This window comes from Macrosteles quadrilineatus, unplaced genomic scaffold (assembly GCF_028750875.1).
Source record: "Macrosteles quadrilineatus isolate MER2022 unplaced genomic scaffold, UCM_ALF_1.0 Scaffold_2__2_contigs__length_208266976, whole genome shotgun sequence".
NCBI classification, from domain to species: domain Eukaryota; kingdom Metazoa; phylum Arthropoda; class Insecta; order Hemiptera; family Cicadellidae; genus Macrosteles; species Macrosteles quadrilineatus.
In genome coordinates, this window is record NW_026542595.1 from 98,988,535 (window position 1) to 99,010,098 (window position 21,564).

Consider the following 21,564-nt stretch of genomic DNA (forward strand, 5'->3'; position numbering starts at 1 on the left):
GCCTTTACTACTTCCTTTATGACTTCCTACGTCACGGACCTGTTTCCCTCCCTTCCCATAGCATTTTAGGATTGTAGATACCTTAATCTAATCGTCATAAACAGTTCCCACACTCCAGACTGCTCGCCTTTACTACTTCCTTCACCATTTCCTACGTCAAGGGCCTGTTTCCTTCCATTCTCATAGCATTTTAGGATGTAAGATACATTTATCTAACTGCTAGACACGGTTCCCACACTCGGCGATGCTAAACTTCATAAACAGTTACTACACTCCAGACTGCTCGCCTTTACTACTTCCTTCATGACTTCCTACGTCACGGACCTGTTTCCCTCCCTTCCCATAGCATTTTAGGATTGTAGATACCTTAATCTAATCGTCATAAACAGTTCCCACACTCCAGACTGCTCGCCTTTACTACTTCCTTCATCACTTCCTACGTCACGGACCCGTTTCCTTCCCTTCCCAGAGCATTTAAAAATTGCAGATACCGTAATCTAATCGTCATAAACAGAATCCCACTCTCCACACTGCTACCCTTGACTACAATGTATTGAGTAATCATCAGTATAATCTTTGCTCAATAGTACCGGTAACAACTGATGTTTCCTTTTGTACTGTATTTTGTTTTGCTAGTGTACTGTGGATAGACAAATTACAAGTCTTTTGTTTACTTTTTCCTTGTTATTTAATTCAGCCAACATGGTTACCTAGCAACCCATAAGACTAATGTTAAAAAATGTGATTTTCAGTTTAATTTTTCTACGTAATTAGATTTTTGTTGGCAGTTCTAACTGCAGTAAACTCGTTTTTAGGCCAGAAATAAACTATATACAACATTTGAAGAAAATCGTCGGAGCCGTTTTCGAGATCTTGGTGCAAGCATACATACAAGCAAACTTTGCTCGTATTAGAGTATAGGATTAGATTCATGCATGGAAAATAACACGTTTTACTTACGAATGGCAATTTAGTTTGGACTCATGACATCACCTGTAACAAAAAGAAAGAGTTTGTTAGTCTTGTCAATTTTTCCTTTTTTGATAAGAGGATTCAATCCGTCCACAATAATAATTGATTATTATTAATATTTAAACAAACAAACTCTTAGGATTGGACAGTTACTGTAAAATTGTTAAAATTCATTTTTAGGTGATCCACAAACAAAATTAAATAACATGTGAATATGGCACATTAATAATATACATTTACGCACATATATTTCAGTAGATCTAAAACCCGAAATGCCCTCCAGTTTATAAGTTATTTTCAACAAAAACATTCATTTAAATGAAATGAAATGAAAATGCTTCTTTATTGAGGCGAACTTAGGACCTCATGGTCCTTTCCTACGGTTAACCTCTTCTTACAGTTAACCTCTATGCTTCTTCATTTTTGCTACTTTAAACAAGACTGTTAAAGACTGTACTTTAAAGATTCTGTTGGATTTTTGTTTCTAATGTTTGAATATTAATAGTTCATCTTGCCTCTATGCAAGCCGCACTAGAAAAACAGGCCATGCTGCAAGATCCATGACGTCACACTTGGATAGATTTGTTGATAGATTCACTGCAATATCCCATATGTTTAGGTAAATAAGCTGGCTGTTAGTCAGATTTTAACGGCAAGATTTTAGTACAACTATCCACCACTGTGACTTAGTGCATGGCCTGTTTTTCTAGTGGGGCCTTGCTCTGTGCCGATGAAATTGTATACCATTAAGCTGTCAATTATTTGTGACAAATCAGTTGGCAATAATGCCACTATTGGTAGTGGTCACGCAGCTTTATTGCTCGATATTTGATGTTCAACGCTAGCTGGACTACCTTAATCAATACATGACCTGAAAACAGAAGATTTTATGATATACTCTTTCATCAAGGGGACAAATCGACTCTAGCTCTAGTCTAAAGACTGAGTGAAAATCGAGATCAGAAAATAAATAACTTCAAAAAGAATTTTAATGGTGTGATGGAACTATATTAATCATCACGGACCAGATAAACCCAGTTGTTCTTCATTAGTACGATAAAAATATGTTTTGACAAAAAATTTGCAAAAGCAAGGAATTCGGTACAGATGTTAGGTGTACCTTCCTTTTGTTCTTTTCTTTTTCCTAAACCAGTTGCGTTTAGAGAAAAATGATAACAACCCAAAAATGAGTATTTTTATATGGTTTACATTGTGTATATGAAGCTTTTTCCTGTATCTCTAATGAAAAAACAACCATGGTAAAAAATTCAGAAATATGCCACCATTTTCCAATATGGCGGCTGTAGCACAGCTTCAATTTTAGGGGACTTTTAGTATGTTCAAAAGGAAGGTACATCCAACATCTGTACCAAATTTCTCGCTTGTAATAATTTTTCAAGATTTATGGAATTTTTACTGTAGCCTACTATTTATCCCAGTGTTACTACTCTATCCATATGGATCAGCTGTAGCAATGGGGTTAAAACATTGTTGAATGAGCTACTCCATAGCCATCTCTAGTAATATATAGTATATATAGTATTACTAGAGACGGCTATAGCTACTCACATATTGAGCTATTGTCAAAACTATTCCCTCTCATAATTTTTGAGACTATGACCATAGACAAAAGAATGAAATATTTAGTTTTTATGTCTATGACTATGTCAGTTGTATTATAGTTTAGATATTGGTCCTTAACTGTAATTGGCAGCAGCAAATTTGTTCGATGGTTCAGTTCAATTACGTTAATGTTTATACCAAAAACTGGTTGTAGTTTATGGTATAGAACGAATAGTACTCCCTAATCAAAGGGTTATTAGCTAGTATTCCTAATCCACGATTTCATATTTAGTAGTTCATTCAATTAGTAGCCTAACTGTAATCACGCATCATGATTTTGGGTTGGTAATTATTGTGACTTGGCGGACCTTCAGATCAAACAATTTGGAACTGTATTCATTCATATGCGATACAGGTTTTATTGTAATCTTGAATAACAGTATTTTATATAATCTATTATGTCTGGGTAGATTGGATACTGTTCTAAGATAAATGTATAAAATTGTATTTTTACTTAACCTAAGACCCAACTAACCCGTTGTCATCATTTATCAGTAAAATCTCGGACTTCAATAAAGGTAGAAATCCCATTTATAAACGGTATTTGTAATAGTAAATTTCGTACCTAGGGCCGAAAATGAGGGCCTATCGTTTTAAGTGCTCGACTTTGTCTCGAACCCTCGAGCCTGCAATACCATTTCGGTCCACCACCTCACTATACCCCGTTACCACTATTCACCACAATAATAATGCACACTGATAGTCAACACAACTACAACTTTAAGGTTATGTGAAGAAATAATTTGAGGAATCAGCAAAAATAAAAATAAATAGTTGCTAGGCAATGGTGTCAATAAAACAATCCTATTGCAATGCTATGGATACTGATTGTGTATTTAATATGCATTCATGTTTTAAGAAAGTAAGCGGGCAGCTGATTTTGCGGCTCTAGGGATGTAAAAACATGCTCGGTCCCTAAATGACGATGACAGCTGGCATGGCCAGGAAAACTTAACTTTCAGCCACTAATTAACATATGTAAAACTGCTTAAAAACATCATATTGTGGTGAAAAAAACTATTGTCGATGATTAAAACACCGACAGAATGTACTGATGATTTTTACAGATTTCTGTGAAATACACTTATTTTTATCTAAGATAAACTAAAATCATCTTATAGTAAATTTAACCACCTGTACAATTTAATTGGATATTTGTTATTTCCGTGCTACGGAACGAAAAGAGAACGCGAAAGAGGACATTACGAGTATTTAGATCAGCTATATAAAAATAGTTATACATCCATGTCCGAAATGAAGAGACAAACTACATTTTGTCACTTAGTTATACAATTTTGTTAATGAAATTCAGGTAACGAGTTTAAATTTCCCAGTCAACATAGCGACGGTTAATTTAAACATATTCATTTATTTTAAACTAGCCGAGTACCCGTCCTTCGTACGGGGTTTGCGTATAAGTATAACATTCTTACATGCAGTTATAACATTCATTATTACAGTTATAATTGTGCTCTTCATTTGCAATGGGAGAGGACACGGTTTGAGAAAATTTGGTTCTTTAAATTTACGCTATCCAATCATGGATAACTCCTTTACACATTTACCATAGCATAATATTCTACCACTGCACCTAAAATATAGAAAAAAATAAATTATCAAACATTCACACAATATTACAAATGAATATGCCTATGTGTTTCTCAAGACTATCAAATACCTATCTGCAAAATGTCAGCTCAATCGGTCAAGTATTTTTCACGTGATGGAACTTCAGAGCTACATACAAACATCCATAGTACCACTTTTTGTAATATTAGGTGGATTGCAGTCCCACTTACCTTTGAAACTAAACTTATATTTCAAGTCAATAGATGCAAAAGAATCCAACATAGCATTATGTAGAAATCAAATAAATAACTTGACATTGATTTTTCATAATATGAAGATGTTTCTTCATATAAATCAATTTAAATCTAATATGATGCATCTTAGTAACGTGATGGTAACATTGATGAAGTGTATTCTAATTGTGTTTTATTACCTGCCATGTAGTTCCAAAAGTAACAATAGGTAGGGTTACATGTTTTGGCGAGATCCCATTGTCAGACACTTTCAGTCCAGCATATTTAATAAATGCATTTAATCAGCTTGATTATGTTCGTTGGTTTTTAAAATACAAACATACATCAAACACACAACTCATAAAGATACGACAAATAATCTTTTTATAGAGACGGATAAGCCTGTCCCAGAAGCACAACATTGCCAGTACGTGAACTATGGTGAAAGCTTCAAAGATTTAGGAACAGACTTTCAAGGTCCATTGACCAAGCAAACCTATTTTGCCTAACCTATTATTTTGCAAACCTATTTTTTATTTATTTTGAAGGTGCATTGACTATGTAACCTATAGTTTTCATTTTAGTTTTTTTTTTTGTTTTTTTAGGTTAACTGTAAGAAAGGACCATGGTCCATGAGGTCCCAAGTTCCCCTCAATAAAGAAGCATTTTAATTTAAATTTAATTTCAGTTTCATTCCGAATAAAGGAGACTAAAAATAGTAATTTACAGGTTTAAAGTAATCGTGTAAATTTTCTACTCAACAGACCTCATCGTATGGTTGGCATGAAGCACCTATCAGTGGTAACCGCAAATTAGTTGACTATAAATGTCAATTGCTTTTAGTGGAAGCGTTTTAGTCAACCAGCTACAACGCCACGAACACTCAATAAATTGGATGTTTCAACAATCCGTTGTTTGTAGTATTTTGTTAAAAGACTGGACAACTTAAATTTGCGACCATTATATTCTTGTTAATATTATACTTAGTTATACACGCAAATGACATTTTCAACAATGTAAGAAGATTATTATGTATTGCACAGTAATTAGTCTTCGAATAAAAAAAAAACGCCACTTTAAAAACGTTTCTATTAAAAGTATTCGAATTTTTAATTTCCATTGTATGTATGATCGATGCTGTATGTAAGGACTGGCCCAGGCCTTAAGATTCCTTGGAGCTTACACGTTCTGACTCATAAAAGAATATAAAAAACTACAAAGAAATGTTCTAATTCCACAGTGCCCTAGATATTTAAATTACAATCACTTTGGTATTCAAAAATATATTTCGAGGTGATAAGTAACTCTCTTAGCGGCTGTTTGAAATTTACATTGCTCTTATGGCGGGTAGATACAAGATGGCCGTTGGTTGATTTCCATGGACTTCCTTGAAAAACAATTGAAAACTCCATCGAACATTTATAATCTCACAGTGACCTAGATATATAAATTACTAGCTGTAACCCGCGGGCTTTGCCCCGTTTAACTTCTTAATTTTCAAGATTATCTCGTTCGCATGGCTCAATCACGTCCTGGTTGAAGTTTGTTCGCTACGCTCACTCACCTTTAGTTTGGAGCTCGTTCGCTACGCTCACTCGCCTTTAGGTTGGAGCTCGTTCGCTGCGCTCACTTGCCTTCAGGTTAGCTCGTTCGCTACGCTAACTCGCCTCCAGGTTGAAGTTCGTTCGCTACGCTCACCCACCTTTTGGTTGCAAATTAGCTGTTGTCATAAATGCAAAAGAAATAATAGTGCTGCATCCTGTTGGTAATCCTTGTAACTTTAATGCTATTGAACATCATAGAACAGAACCAACTTATTTAATTGAAACAGCTGTTAAGATTCAATAATTCCATTTCTCATAAGGTTAACATGGGAAACTCCAGAGCCACTGGGGCGGAGCCTGAAAGGATTTTTGAAATAAGAATATGCCTATATGTTAATCGGGAATGTGAGCTATCATCATGCCAAATTTCAGCCCAATCCGACCAGTATTTTTCGCGTTCACTTGTCACAAACATCCAAACTTTCTCATTTATAATATTAGTAGGAAGTAGGATAACCACTTCAATGTTTGGACAAATATTTTTGGATAACAAATAACTCTCCATACATTTATCAGCAGCTGTTTGAAATTATCCAAGATGATCGCTAGCTTCCAAAGACTCTTAAACCCTTACGCTGCGATACCCTCTCGGCTGTTTTACTAATTAGTCACCTTATAGCTTCAGTAAATTGTACTAAATAACTTCTTTATCAGCATCGTACGTGTTATTGATTTACTTGAAGGCACATAAAATAGTCAAATAACACTTGTAATAGTTTATTTACACTTGTTCTGTTTACTCACAAGACAGTCTCGTTCATATTAAAGATGGTAACGACCATTGGAATGTCCAATCGAAATCGATCACCACTTATCATCTTGTTTATTTACCATCTTGTGAGTAAACAGTATAAGTGTAAATATATTATTACAAGGGTTATTTAACGTATTTTTTGTGCTTCCTGGTAAATTTTTACCAAAGTCATAATTTCAAAAATGTTATTAACATTTGTTGATAAGATTTGTACATAAAAGGATCAGATCATTTATACCAAACAATGGCGAATTTTAGATCCATCCTGTAAACTGTTTGTACATTGAATTGTTTTTATGCGTTAGTAAGTATAATACCTTATTATTTTTCGAATGCATTGACAAAATCTACCACATGAATTAAATCTAAGTGAACAATTTTCTTAAATAATTAGACAGTTGGATTTTAAAAAATAGTGGCAAGAAAATTAAGATGATTTTCAACTGTACATTCAAATTCTTTCACAGAACGGCGGATATTTATATTGATCATCATTAATGTATTTAAGTTAATTGTATATACAGGTATTTAAAGCACCAGAAATCAAATCGAAATTGAAATAAATTTCCATACTACTCTAGTATGGTAATCGTTACATCATAATTAGGACTAGTCAATTTAGTTAAACTTGAGATTGTATTCTCTATATTTTTCAATACTAAAATATAAATTTATAAACTATAACAAACACAAAATGTTTGCCACAGTACCACTATTTTGAATACTTTAGCTAATATCCACCTTATAAGTATCTGTAGATAGTTTTATCTCTGTGATGACGTATTTTTATGATCCTGCCTTAAAGGCGATACAGTACTATCAATGATATGTTTCCTCTTGGCTATTAATACTTTGGTAATTAATGAAGACTAACTGGGTTATGGTGTAAAATAATTTGCATTTTAATTTTGGATTGCTGTATGAGAGAGAAAAATATATTTTACATCAAAAAATATTCTGGTAGTTGTTTTTATTTTGTTTCAAACATGACAACGATTACCACTTTGTAAGGGAATACTTCATATATGGTACTGAATATATGAATAGTCATAGCTAGATGCTTTGGTTAAAACATTAGCGTTTTATTTCTTTATGAGGTTAGCGGTCTCTTTTACCTTGCATTTACCTGTCCACATGAGCTACGGACCTGTGCGTGGTACGTATCCAGCAAAGCAAGGGGATGTTCTGATAAAATGCAGTAGCATTTACCAGGATCCGAACCCACGACATTGATGCCTTGGAAGATAACTAATTATCACCATTTATACTTAGATCACAGACACATAGAATTTTGACAGCTGGCAGTGAAAATAGAGTAAATTGAAATATTATTATCCATAGAAAACAACTTTATAAAAACAAAGCCATTTTACAAGTAGGATTTGATCTTTATTTCCAAATTACTCAAGTACAGTGAGACAACTCAGAGACAGCCGAGTCCAACTTCAGCTCCTTCATCTTGTCCTTGGCGGCGTTGAAGGCTGTTAGAGTGGCAGCTGAGGTCTTCAGGGTGTCAGCCACTGCGATGCCTACGTTAGGCTCTGTGCCGGTGCCTGAGGAAAATATCGGTTAGTAAAATCATCTTATGAGTTGTCGGGGAGGAACACCTCCATCTGAGGTAGTTATCTTCCCCTAAAACGGTATATCTATATTTTTTTAAAGGCAGCTAAAAATTGAAGTCTTTAACGAAATGTGACCGTTATTAAGGCCTAAGAAGAAAAAACAAACTTTCTACTGTGGTTTTTTGGCAATTAGTTGTTGATTCAACATCATTAGCATTCATTTAAATTCTATTTTACAAAAACTACTAATAAATAGATAATACTCAGAGAAGTAAGGTACAGAGGAAACATGGTACAGTTAAGTGTTGTCTAGCACAGTTGCTGGTGGTGGTGTCTAGGGTGAAGTCCAACACCACACCCTCACCCTCGTGTACTACAACGCTAGCGTGGTGGAAAAATCGAAGTATATAACTCGATGGGTGGAAAACCATGTGAGATATGCATTTCTTCACAGTGCTCGCCATTCGGGCTGCTCCTTGCTTGTCTCAAGTAGTAAATTTCAGGCACAAATTCTGAGCTGAAATCGTACGGTTTCAAAAGCGTGTTTACCTCATTTCTCTATGCATACTATCATGAAATATACTATCCGAAATAAACAAGGTATTCTAAATCAGCGAAGTCTTACTCACAAGTATCACAGCAACGGTAGGTGAAGATGACTCCATCATCACTCATGTACATTACGTACAGTTTGTACTCCTTGCCATTTTCTGTATAGAAACCAGATGTTAGTACCATAGACTAAGCAACACAAGAGTATGTTTCATATTAGTACTTAGAAACAGTTCCTACTTGCACTGACTTTCGATATTGAAGTAGACATAGCTAGTTTTGTTCTATAAAAGAATTTCGTTGGACAAGTCTTTTACAGATTGTACTAACATAAGTTCACTTTTAGTTTTCACACAATTATAGGTAATACAATTGTTGTTACATATATATTTTTACAATTAGTTACCCTTTCTGTTTGACGGTTGAAAAGTTAGCGTGTAAGAAAGAAACCCGCCTTTAAAGCAACACACTTTGTTGGTGGTGCAATTCAATTAAGTTTCTTAAAAGTTTTCCCCGAAGTGTATCGAGGGAAAAACTTTATCCTTCATGTTTACTATGTGTTCAAGCAATCTACGTCCTACGTAAAAGTAAAAACAATAGACCGTTAATTTGTTTGATAATCAAACAAATAATTTAATATTGCAACAGCTTGCTCACCCTACGAACAACGATAGACACACAAAATTATGATGATATGCTGTATCCAGATATTTTCTTCAAAGACATTTTCAAACATAACAAACATCTACGATTATAAATTTGATTATACTGTACTAAGTGCAATCTAACCATTTTGAAAATGGCTCAAATATACGAAAGCCCTAAAGCAATTGATTGAGTTCTGAATAATTTTACAAGGGGATTCCATTCAGATACAGTACTTGCAAATCGAATGTATTATTGTTCATTTTTTGTTTATATAATATACTCACCTTGTATAAGGACTCCGTTATCTTCTTTTACAGGAAACTTCATTTTAAATACTGGCACGCTGTAAAAAAGTGAATCCTATTAAGTCCATTGATTGACAATACAGTAAAACATAAGTAAGTCATTATAAAGTCAACTACATAAAAAAGTAACTGTGCGAACCAAATTAAACTATATTTTGTTTTTGTTTCATGTAACAGATAGTTTTTATAATTTTATACATATAATTTAGGGAACTTATATCCCTTTCATTTAATCTTTCATCTACAAAAACATCAGTTAAGACTTTATAGAAAGTTCTATCAAGAAATTACCACTTTGTAAATGCAGAGATCCAAATATGATTGCGAAACTTTGCTAAAATATTTCCAAACTATCTATGTTTATAATGACAAGTATTTTGGTTGAAATATTATTATATCAAAAACAATTATTTACCTGGCGAATCCAAACAAGATGTTTGTCAGCTTGTATGACACTTGGGCTGTAGAACTGTCAGCCATGTTTATTCCAATACATTTCACGTCTTTTCCCATGAAAGTTGCCTCGTCCGTGGATACGACCACGTACGAGTATTGGCCGTTCTTTTGGATCTGAAAAAATCGGATAGAAATATCTCATCTCAACAATTAGGATCCCTAATACTCACTAGAGATAGGTTAGCATAATACAGGAGAGAAAGTATTCGAGGGAATCAGAGAAGAAGAGAGTAAGAAGAAATGATATCTGCTGTCACATGTAGGCACGGCCACCTTTAACTCCAGTCCAGATCGTGGCCTGGTAATACTGGCAACGTCGCAAGTGGTGCTGTTTAGGGCCAGTTGTCCCATAAGCTAATATGGTAGACAGGTGGTGCCCTTTCGTTTAACCACGTGTTATTCATATTGTTAAACAGCACTACTATAATTAATTAATTTGTGTTGCCACTTCGAACGCCGCAGCCTGGAGTTGAAGGTGGCCGTGATGTAGGGGACTAAATATGTTTATATGTAACTGCAGGAACTATAACAGACAGCCGATTTCATATATGTGGAAAACTTTTAATCAATATGACATTCATCAAAATTGTCGTAAGAAAAAAGTAAAGATGAGAATACATATTCATTTTTTCTAAGTCATTCATCAACTGAGCAAATGGTGGTTTTTTTACTCACAGGTAAAAAACGTTTACTTTGAGGGTAATTATATAGAAGTAATATTGACTACAGTAATTTCAAACTATATTAGCATTGACTACCGTATTGGATACTGAAGTAGACATCCCATCCATATGGACCAGCTGTCGCCATTTTTATATAAAAAAGAACGTAGTTTTGTGAACCAGTCACAGAATGCGCTAGTGTCTAAAATTCTATCTTATCCTAATTTTTTGTTGCTGACCATGTTGATGGGTCATAACAGTTACTTAAGCTCACCATTAGTTATTTCCTATCTTTGACTTGGTAAAAAAAGTTTGTGTGTCTACAGAATTTACTACAGCGCAATCTGTCGGTGGCTCACATCAACTACGACGATTTTGAAAAAAAAATCTGGTTACAAATTTAATATGGGGATGGAATGTCTAGTTGTAGTAATAGTCGAAGATATTAGTCTGCCTCATATAAATCTAAACAGTTGGGTTTTCTTTCGTTTTTTTTTTCTGTAGAGTATTAAATATAGCATAATTTCAAAAAATCTGCAGATTTTTTCTTGTAATGGTTTTTAAATATCCGTCCTGTTTATAATGTTGCATCAAAAGACAAGCAACAAAATAGTCATAAAGTAATAAGGGATAACCTAATCTAAACATTCATGTCCATACTCACCGATGGTATGATACCCGTAGCTTGCGCACTTTTTGATGTGATGTCCGGATCGCACTTAGGTATATCTCCCAAGGCAGATACGCAACTTAGAGCTGAGAACAGCGCAGCTACATGCACCAAACCCCACATAATGTCCAGGCTACATGCACAAGAAAAATATGTTTAATCATGGGTTACCTTTTCTCAATTAATTTCTCAATTAAATATCAAGGTTATAATTATTATATGTATTTGTTGTAATAATAAACAGATGTTAATCATAACATCTGCTTATCTTCAGTTTGTTTAAGAGACTTCAGTCATGCCAGCTGTTCGTTAAACTACATCGTATGGTATTCTATTAATTGAAAATATATTTGCCTTTAGTCATTCTCCAAGACATAGTATGTTTTGACGTTTAAATATTTTTGCCTTTGGTCTGGCTCTAACATTTTTGGATTTTTACGATATTATCATCTGCTTGGTTATTGTTGGTTTTGTTTATAGTTTGTCTTGACATTTAAATATTTTTGCCTTTGGTCTGGCTCTAACATTTTTGGATTTTTATGATATTATCATCTGCTTGGTTATTGTTGGTTTTGTTTATAGTTTGTCTTCTTGTTTGACATATAAAACTGTTGTACTCAATTCGTTTCTGAATTAATTGATATTAGTGTTTTCTTAAAATACACATTTCAAACATTATAGTTCACTGAAACAAAGTTAAGATGTTAGCGTCGGCTGCTAGACTTTTTCAAAATTAAAATTTAATTTCTGATAAACAGAAACACAACATTTAAATTACGGCTTCCACATACCCACCCTCTAAAAATTATCTTTCTTTCAACAAAAGAGTCATGAAACTAAACGGATGTTTTAGAATTTGCGATAATAAATAACAAAAATAGGAGATGAGTGCAATTCCTATATAGCTATGTTACTAATTAAAAGCAGCTGTTAATTTAACCAGAACCATCGACCAAAAGCCCAATAGTCAATAACAGCTGGGCCAGTTTCGATCCATATAAAAGCTACCGACTTTTATTCAGCTGTTATCCTACTAATTTAAAACTAGGAAGCTACTATGATGAGAACCATCTTAAGCCTAACCCAACCAAAACCCAGGTATGCGCTTTCCACCTACGGAACAGAGAGGCAAAAAGAAAGTTAAGAGTACTGTGGAGAGGGCAAGAACTCGAACATAATGACTATCCTCAATATCTAGGTGTGAAGCTGGACAGAGCATTGACTTTTAAACAACACTGCCTTGCTACTAGGCAAAAAGTGTGCTCCCGAAATAATATCTTTCGGAAACTTACCAACACATCCTGGGGAGCACAACCACAGGTGCTACGCACTTCTGCTCTTGCTCTTAGCTTCTCAGCAGCAGAGTATGCAGCACCAGTGTGGAGAAACTCTGCCCATGCAAAGAAGGTAAACATAGCCATCAACGAAACTGCAAGGGTCGTGTCGGGATGCTTAAAACCAACCCCAGTGGACAGTATATACCCTCTCATTGGGGTAGCTCCACCATATACTGTATAAGGAGAAACGTGGCAGCCGCAGTAGAACGATAGAAGCAAGTGACCGACCACCGTCATCCACTATATGGGCATCAACAGCAGCCCTCTAGACTCCGGTCAAGAAAGAGTTTCCTCAAAACCACTGAGATACATTCAGTAACACCGGAAGTATTAAGGCTTCAGCTATGGAGGCAGGATTCTCAACAGCCACCAGTAGAACTCAGAGAGGAACTCCCTGCAGGCTGTCACCTGCCTTACCCCACATGGAGGACCCTAAATAGATTGCGAAGTGGGGTCTCGAGGTGCAAAGTAAACCTCATGAGGTTGGGGTACTATGAAGGAGAACCAAACTGCACATGTGGGGCCCCTCAGGACCATGAACATCTACTAGTTTGTCCAGATATGGACAGAACATGCTCCTGGCTCGATCTTAAGGAGGCAAATGACAAAGCCATATATGTGGCAGATTATTGGAAAAATAATATCTAACTGAGCTGGTGATTTTTCCGGACACGGAAAGTAAGTAAGTATCCTACTAATATTATAAGTAAGAAAGTTTGGATGTTTAGATGGATGGATGGGTCGATTTTTGTGACAAGTAAACGCGAAAAATACTGGTCGGATTGGGCAGAAAATTAGTGTGATGATAGCTCACATTCCCAATTAACATATAGACGCATTCTTATCTCAAAAATCCTTTCGGGCTCCGCCCCAGTGGCTCTGGAGTTTCCCATGTTAACCTTTGAGGTTTCATATTTAAAAGGAATAAAATAATTTTGTCAGCTGTTTCAACTACACAAGTCGGTTCTATGATATTAAATGGAATTAAAAGGTTATAAGGTTTACCAACAGGGTGCCGCACTATTATTATTTTTTGCATTTATGACAACACCTAATTTGAACCAACTAGCAACAAAAAGCTGTGGTAAATGAGAATTTCGTTTTTTTTATTTAGAGACAGTGGTAGAACATTATGGCTATGGTAGATGTGCTATACTAAAGCATACCGTAAATGAAAAGAACGAAATTTTCTTTAACCGTGTCCTCTCCCATATTTGCAATAAGCATTTTATACTCTCTGCTAGCTTAATAATATAGCTTTAAATTACAACTAAAAACACAATGATTATCCCAATAAAAAAATTTATATAATCGCAGATTACAATAATTAAACAAGTAAGAAACGAGTAAAGTAAAAATTTAAACTGCTCCAACCGAGGCCCGGCTAAATTATGGTTCTCGGAGATTAAAGGGAGATTTACCAAACTTATCTCCAACTTTCTACGAGAATCTTGAGTTTTCCAAACTCGTGTTTACGTTTACAGCCTTACTTAGTTTTGCCAGTAGTAAAATAACTCCGCATTGGATATTGATTTTATCCGTATTGAAAAGTAATCATATTCTATGTAAATGCCCGGACATAGGCTACATCTTGTAATCCATTGAGTATACTTGAAATCGTTAATTTTAGATCCTGTAATTTTTAATCTGTTTTGTCTATAAAACATTTTTAATAAAATTTCTTTAGATATGACTTAAGGGAAAATTTATTTTACTAACCCTCTCTCTATTTTAAAACGTCGAAATTAAAAAAAAATGTTAGTTTAAAAATACCCCGACTACAGCAAAGCTTCGGACTAGGCGGTTTTTCTATTTACCTGGTCATATTTTCCTTTAATATTCCTTTAATAATGATTAAAATAAAAATGTAAATAGTTTTAACACTAGATAAGTAACAAATTTAAATATTATATATAAACCCTAATCTACTAAAACCGGACAGAAACACGCCATAAAATCGACTTAATCTGATCAAAAGATAAATACGTAAGGAAGCATTTTTAATCGAGGTTTTAATTTTATTGCACGACGTTGACATAATGATTATTTAAATTATTGGAAATGTATTTTTTTGATGTACCCCTTGAGGGAAAAATCAATAAAGAATGATGATGATGGTGATTATTTAAAAAAACTGCAACCTAAACACATTGAATACAAGATTTTAGGTTCCATGAAATATGGCACCCTTTCAAGTTTTTTATTCCGTGTTAACTTTGTAAAGCAAAATCTTTTGGCTCAACTAGTCGGATGCTTCACTTCAACTTGGCAAGCTACTGAAGTTTTATTGGCTATGGCAGAGAGTTAGTGTAAGCTCCATAGCCAATGTATGAACATGCCGGTAGATATATGAAGTAGAAAAGCCATATAGTGGTAAAATTATATATAAAAAATATTCCTTCATGCGTCCGAATGGATCAGTTGAAGAAAGTTTTAGGTTCTGCGTGGTCTATAAGGCGTTTTGATGTCTAATATTATTTGTTTTAAGTTATCTAACTAAAATTTTAACTGAATATATGACAATCTTATAATTGGGTGAATTAAATTTCCTTTAAGTTATGCTTAACAATTTAGTTCGATTGGTTGTTGAAATAAAACCAATGGATGACAAATAAATAAAGAAGATATAAAGAGACTAACAGTAAACAATAAAATACCTTTTTTATAAAAAGAACAGAATGGTAATCAATATTTTTGGCTGATCAATAAGGATTATAAAGATATGTGGATCGTGTGTTAAATCTGTGAAAACCCTGTTAAAAATAACTTGTTGTTTTTTCTAAATAAAAAATTACACAAGTAACAGTAAACTAATAATATACTTTAGCCGTCAAACTCTATATTTATAATCATATATGAATTATATGATTTAAATATCCTACTACAATAGTAACTAATCAAAATATACGATTTAAAATTTGTAATAAATTAAGTTTTTGTTTTAATTTACCCATTTTTTGAAAAGTTATTTATTATTAGTTTGGACATTGTTATATAGTATTTATAGATGTTCACAGTAATATTTAGAACCCGAAGAACTCAACCACATTAATTTCAAATTAAAGTTCGAAATTAATAAACGTTTGTTACACTAAAAGAATATATAGATATTTCAATTTTAATATTCGTAATTCGACCTCTTACCTGTACAAAGTGGCGAGGGTTCTCGCAGCATCTCGTCTTATACTGTATATCACGAGACTGCGTGACGTCACTGAAGAGACTTGATGAGGATTGAGTCTCGCCAGATCTGCTATTGTCTGTGGACGTCTTCAATGTAATCATCAGTGAGAAACTATGTCTCCAATCTGCAGTTATTGAGAGACAAATGAATCGATTCTCGTCGTGATTTTACGGTTTGTTAAGTATGACAAGTTAAGGTATTGTTTACGGTTACTGTTCGAACTATTGCAATATTCAACCATTGTGGGTTAAAAGAATGCTTAAATTATACGGAAAGAAAATAGCTGAAAGCTGAATTGTTGCAAAACTTGCCTAGTAATTTAATAGGTGATCTGTTTAATCCTAAAAAACCAGTTTTAGACAGTTACAACCATTATGCCATCGCCCTGTATACCCTGCCCTGTAAGTTAGCCTAAAATATGTACAAGATAACTACGCTGAGTAAGTTAAGTGATAAAATTATTAGTTAACTCTATTGGCAACATTGGATTTTCTCATTTTTTTTATATCCTAGTCACATTCAAATCGAGAATGTGTGGTTGATTTGGATCATAAATTACGTTACTAAAATAAGATATACTATTTATTATTTGGGATGGATAGTTTTTACACCGTTTTATATGGAAGAAAACACAGGGTTTAGTAAATGCGAGTTTGTCAAAGGGTTTTGTAATGTCGATGGATGGATAAACTTGACATTTATGCTTGGCAGAAAAGACCGAGATTTTATGGGACCGTTTTGTTGATAAAGATTACGGATGTTGGGTCATCCAAACGGCTTGGTCTGTTTTACTTAGATCTAGTAAAATAAACCATTTATAAGTAAAAATAGCTTTAGTTTAAAATTATTACTACTATTTTTATCCTTTACAAGTCCTTTTAAACTGTGTATTCCTTTCCCTGTTTTACATTCTTTAATGATTCGGTGAAAACAATATAGATTTAATTAGTGCATGTAAGCTTTTACGTGTAAGGTATAAAATAAATATATTGCAAACAAAGTATGAACTTTTGTTAAATTTTTTGGTTTAGTTAGTAGCTATAAATTTATATCTACTGTTCAAAGATCCAATTTTTGACAATTCACTAACAAAGACCATCAAATCCAATGCTTCGGTTGACGTACGGGACCCTTGATGTGCCCCTCATGCAAGTACTTACAACAACTTCCGAATAATTATACCATTCCATAAAACTCACATTTAATTGTCATAAATCAGTTGATATTTGAGCTTAAATTTAATCTGTATGCAGGGAAAAACCTCCAGCTACTTGGAGTGATTTTATATTGATATTATTGAGCGGAGCGAGCGAAGCTCTTATACTACACTCATGTTTTTGTTTTACAAAATATTCCTGAACGGCTGAAGCGATCCACGGAATTAAGCACAGTCAATTAGCAATCATCTATGGAAAGGTATAAATCTGAAATGGTACAAATCGGACGACAGGGATTATATCTTGGTTAATTTAAACTATAGAAATTGTATTGGTTTATTGGTCGCTATGACATTGTTTCCAAGATAACAATAAAAAGGTAAACATTAGAGTATAAACACATGTTTATCAACCAATCATCTAAACTAGCCCATTAAAAATACAGAACAAAAGGGAAGTACAATCGTATTAATACCGTTAAGCATAATCATAGATAAGGCCTACTCCCTTAGTAGATTTCCCATCCTTATGAAAAAGCTGAAGCCAATTTGATCGTTAGTTCTGTCCGGTGCACTGTAGATGTCGTGTTTTGTTTGCCATTTTTTTCTTGCTATTTCAGTAATTTAAAACGTGAACCCAATTTTCCATTAACTTTGGATACTGAAAATATCCATTCCATTTAAGTGAACCAAATAGGCTTAAGCCATTTATTTAAATAAATACGTCTGCCTTAAAAAAATAAGGTTGCCAATGACACAGAAAAAAATTTACACTTAAAATATTGAAGGATTGTAACAGCTAGGACTGATTAATTTTGATGTTAGCCATATAAATGATTTCTCATTATAGTCAATGAACCTCTTAATGTTTCATGGATAATAATTTTCTAAAAGGATCTGTCCAAATCATATTGTTTCCCAAAGTTCACAAACAATTTTGATAATGTTCCTCTAGAACCAATAAACAATCCAACCACCTAAATTTTTGAAATTTTGCTTGAAATATTTAAAGTTAGATTCATACATTTTTTTCTTTACTGCAAGTAGACATCTTATTTACGAGAAACAAGTAAGGCAATTACTTTATGTACTACAAGTACTGTAGTCATGCCATTTGTATGAACCAGATGTATCATTGACTTTGGATAACGGCACTGTAGGGAAACATCTCATTTATGTGAACTATATTTAGCATTGACTTTGATACTGCAAGTAGACAATGATGAGTGAGAAACGAACAATTGGAAAATAAAGTAGAATCTGGGACCAACAGAGACAACGACAAACGTAGAAACTAATACATAGAACACAATACACTTCTGAGGGAATGGAACAGATTGTCACACAAAGATCAAAACCAAACAATAGAAACAATGCAATTGTGATATACCTTTGGTTCTCGTCCCTATGAGATGGAATTTGAAACCTTAAATATTTATAATATCCAGGTGGCATTTCGTTTGTCTATTTTGTCAATACATTGAATTAACTCTACATTGATTGACTACAGACACGGGTTAACGAGTAGTATGGGTAAAGTTGGTTTAAATTGTGCTTGCTTTCAAATCTGAAGTTCGCAGGTTCGATCCCATTTTTCTGGTCTCAAATTACATTTGTCATTTTGGCTATAAATTTATGACACTTTTTATGACCATGTTAACCTAAACTTGGACGCTAATTTGTTCTTATTTTTTCATCCAGACACACTAGAAACAAATTAATAATATTTTGTGAATTCTGACCAATTTGTCAGTTGAGAACATTTTAAAGACTAGCGAACTATTTAAAATCTAGATACTGCAGTACGGTTGAAGAGTTTACAACGCATAACAATTAAAATATCTAGAACAGAAAATACACCTAAAACAATTACTAAACAGGTAACTTCTCGACACAGTAATTTAAAAAGATAGCAAGTAGCTTCAAACACCTACCTATCGTATCTTCTATCTTATCAACATTAAAACACACACTTTAAGGGTTGCATATTAAAACCTTGGCCTCTAAAAAAAACATAAAATACATAATAAATACATTGGCCTCTATATTCCTACATTAAGCTAAAAATCATAAGTCAAAGTCGTAAATTTGCTAAAAGAATTTAAAATACTATCAGTTATGAGGATGTAAATCCTAGCATACTGTTTAACGGTTCAAATACATCGAGTAACAAATGAACTATCTAACTGCCTTTAAAAATCCTTTATGAAAATAGAGAGATAATTTATTTTCCATCAGTTATGGGGATGTAAATCCCCGCATACTGTTGAACAGTTCAAATACATCGAGTATCAAATAAACTATCTAACTGCCTTTAAAAATAACTTAAAGCTTTTCCTTTATGAAAATAGAGATAGAATTTATTTTCCATCAGTCATGAGGATGTAAATTCCCGCATACCGTTTAACAGTTCAAATACATCGAGTAACAAATGAACTATCTAACTGCCTTTAAAAATAACTTAAAGCTTTTCCTTTATGAAAATAGAGATATCATTTATTTTCCATCAGTTATGAGGATGTAAATCCCCGCATACTGTTTAACAAATCAAATACATCGAGTAACAAATGAACTATCTAACTCCCTTTAAAAATAACTTAAAGCTTTTCCTTTATGAAAATAGAGATAGAATTTATTTTACTTTATGATTTTAGATTGTTCATCTAATTTATGTTCGAGATAATTGATACATACATATTGATGCATGTAAATCGTTAAAATTAGGAATAGAAAATGTTTCCAAATTCACTAGAAAAAATTGTTATAATACGCATTTTTTAAGTTTAAAATATAGGGTGTTTCAAGGGTTACTATCTTTCAAATAATATATCAGACGCATTGAACATGCTACAAAACATGAACTCCACACTTGCAACAAACACATAGGTAAAATCAAATTAAGGAGTCAAACATAGCTAATGGTACATCGTAAATCAAGTCAACTTTATTCATAGCTTAAACTGATGTACATAATTCACTACAAATTTGCCATATTGAGATTTAACAATATTGGTTCGAGTTTTTTTTGTGGTCATATTACCAAAAACTTTTTGAGTTTTTTATCTGTACATATGCAAATTTTAATATGTAGGCCAAGTTAAAATTTTACAAATAAAAATTCATGTTAAATGTGTCAGTTATTTTTGAACCACCCTGTACAATAGTACTTCCATTTTGAAGTTTTTTCCCGATTCAATCTGGGCGAAAAATAATTATTGGAGTACATAGAACGTAAGAAGAGACCTTAAACGTGACATGGTACTCTCTCTCAAACTTCTCAAAGATTGGTTGCCTTATTATTAATTGCAAATGCAAGCAATATCGGCTCGCCTACTATTTCCAGGTTGGTATTTTGAACACATATTTGTCGTGTTGCAATCTGTGGATTAAGACCAATGTAAATATAGATAAATGTTGAATATTTTTTCCATCCTGCTCGATAGTACTTTTGTTTTTAGAATTAGGTATCATTTTTATTTTTCGACGAAATTATCAGTTAGTTGTTGAGCTCTTATTTACTGCCTTTGTGATAAAAAGGTCCAATTTGGTCCGCATCTCGTGCTGTCACTGTTTAAACAAAAAAAAGAAAGTATTTTATGATTATGCCTTAAGTTGCATACCTTGGCTGATACCATATGGTATACTTTGGCTACACCAAGTTATATACTTTGGCTATACCAAGTTGTATACCTTGGCTATACCAAAGTTTATACTTTGGCTAAACCTAGTTGCATACCTTGACTATACCAAGTTGGTATTCTTAGCTCTAACACATAATACGTACACTACCACCACGTTGTACTTGTGTAATAATCATTAATGTAATGATAAGTGTAATACTTCACTTAATAAAATTATATTCTAAACCTATTGCCAACAGGGCTGGTAAATGTTTAAATATGTTTTACTTACGGATTTAGTCAAAAGGATTGTTACCTGTAACAGAAGGGTTTACATTAGTAATTAACAAAGATTAATTACTGAATTGCGGTATTAACGGAGTCAAAAAGTATAAGTCAAAAAGTATTTGCGTTTACACACTTAGGTCTAAGTTGTGAATGAATAAATTGATTGGCTAACTTGATTCCAATGCTGTTTTAGATTATGTTTTAGGTAACACTATAAATACACGACCACCTATAATTTTCTTGGAAATTTAAATTTAATCAAGTATAAAGTTAAATAACTTATAAAATTTTGTTGAACCAAGTGTTTGTGTTAGCAATATATTGAAGCATACCCTACAGTGGAAGATTCGAATCCTTTTACTGCTTTGA

At 33.4% G+C, this 21,564-nt stretch overlaps 2 protein-coding genes across 2 annotated transcripts in view; both read right to left on the reverse strand.

Annotated features, from left to right (window-relative positions):
• Positions 1 to 21,564, reverse strand: part of LOC128986461 (uncharacterized) — a 140,555-nt gene that overhangs the window by 50,705 nt on the left and 68,286 nt on the right. The window lies entirely within an intron of this gene.
• Positions 8,123 to 16,216, reverse strand: LOC128986463 (uncharacterized). Its single transcript, XM_054406849.1, has 6 exons — positions 16,092 to 16,216; positions 11,605 to 11,743; positions 10,238 to 10,392; positions 9,802 to 9,860; positions 8,947 to 9,027; positions 8,123 to 8,308 (listed from the first exon to the last, which is right to left on the reverse strand). The coding sequence occupies exons 2-6, from the start codon at positions 11,731 to 11,733 to the stop codon at positions 8,160 to 8,162; spliced, it is 573 nt and encodes a 190-aa protein (XP_054262824.1). The 5' UTR covers positions 11,734 to 11,743; positions 16,092 to 16,216; the 3' UTR covers positions 8,123 to 8,159.

What these genes read in the sequence shown, in the direction of transcription:
- LOC128986463 (XM_054406849.1), bottom strand. Translation starts at nt 11,733, where the DNA reads ATGTGGGGTTTGGTGCATGTAGCTGCGCTGTTCTCAGCTCTAAGTTGC. An exon ending in CTACGGGTATCATACCATCG is followed by an intron (nt 10,393 to 11,604) that starts GTGAGTATGGAC and finishes CGATTTTTTCAG; the next exon opens with ATCCAAAAGAACGGCCAATA. An exon ending in TAACGGAGTCCTTATACAAG is followed by an intron (nt 9,028 to 9,801) that starts GTGAGTATATTA and finishes GTTTCTATACAG; the next exon opens with AAAATGGCAAGGAGTACAAA.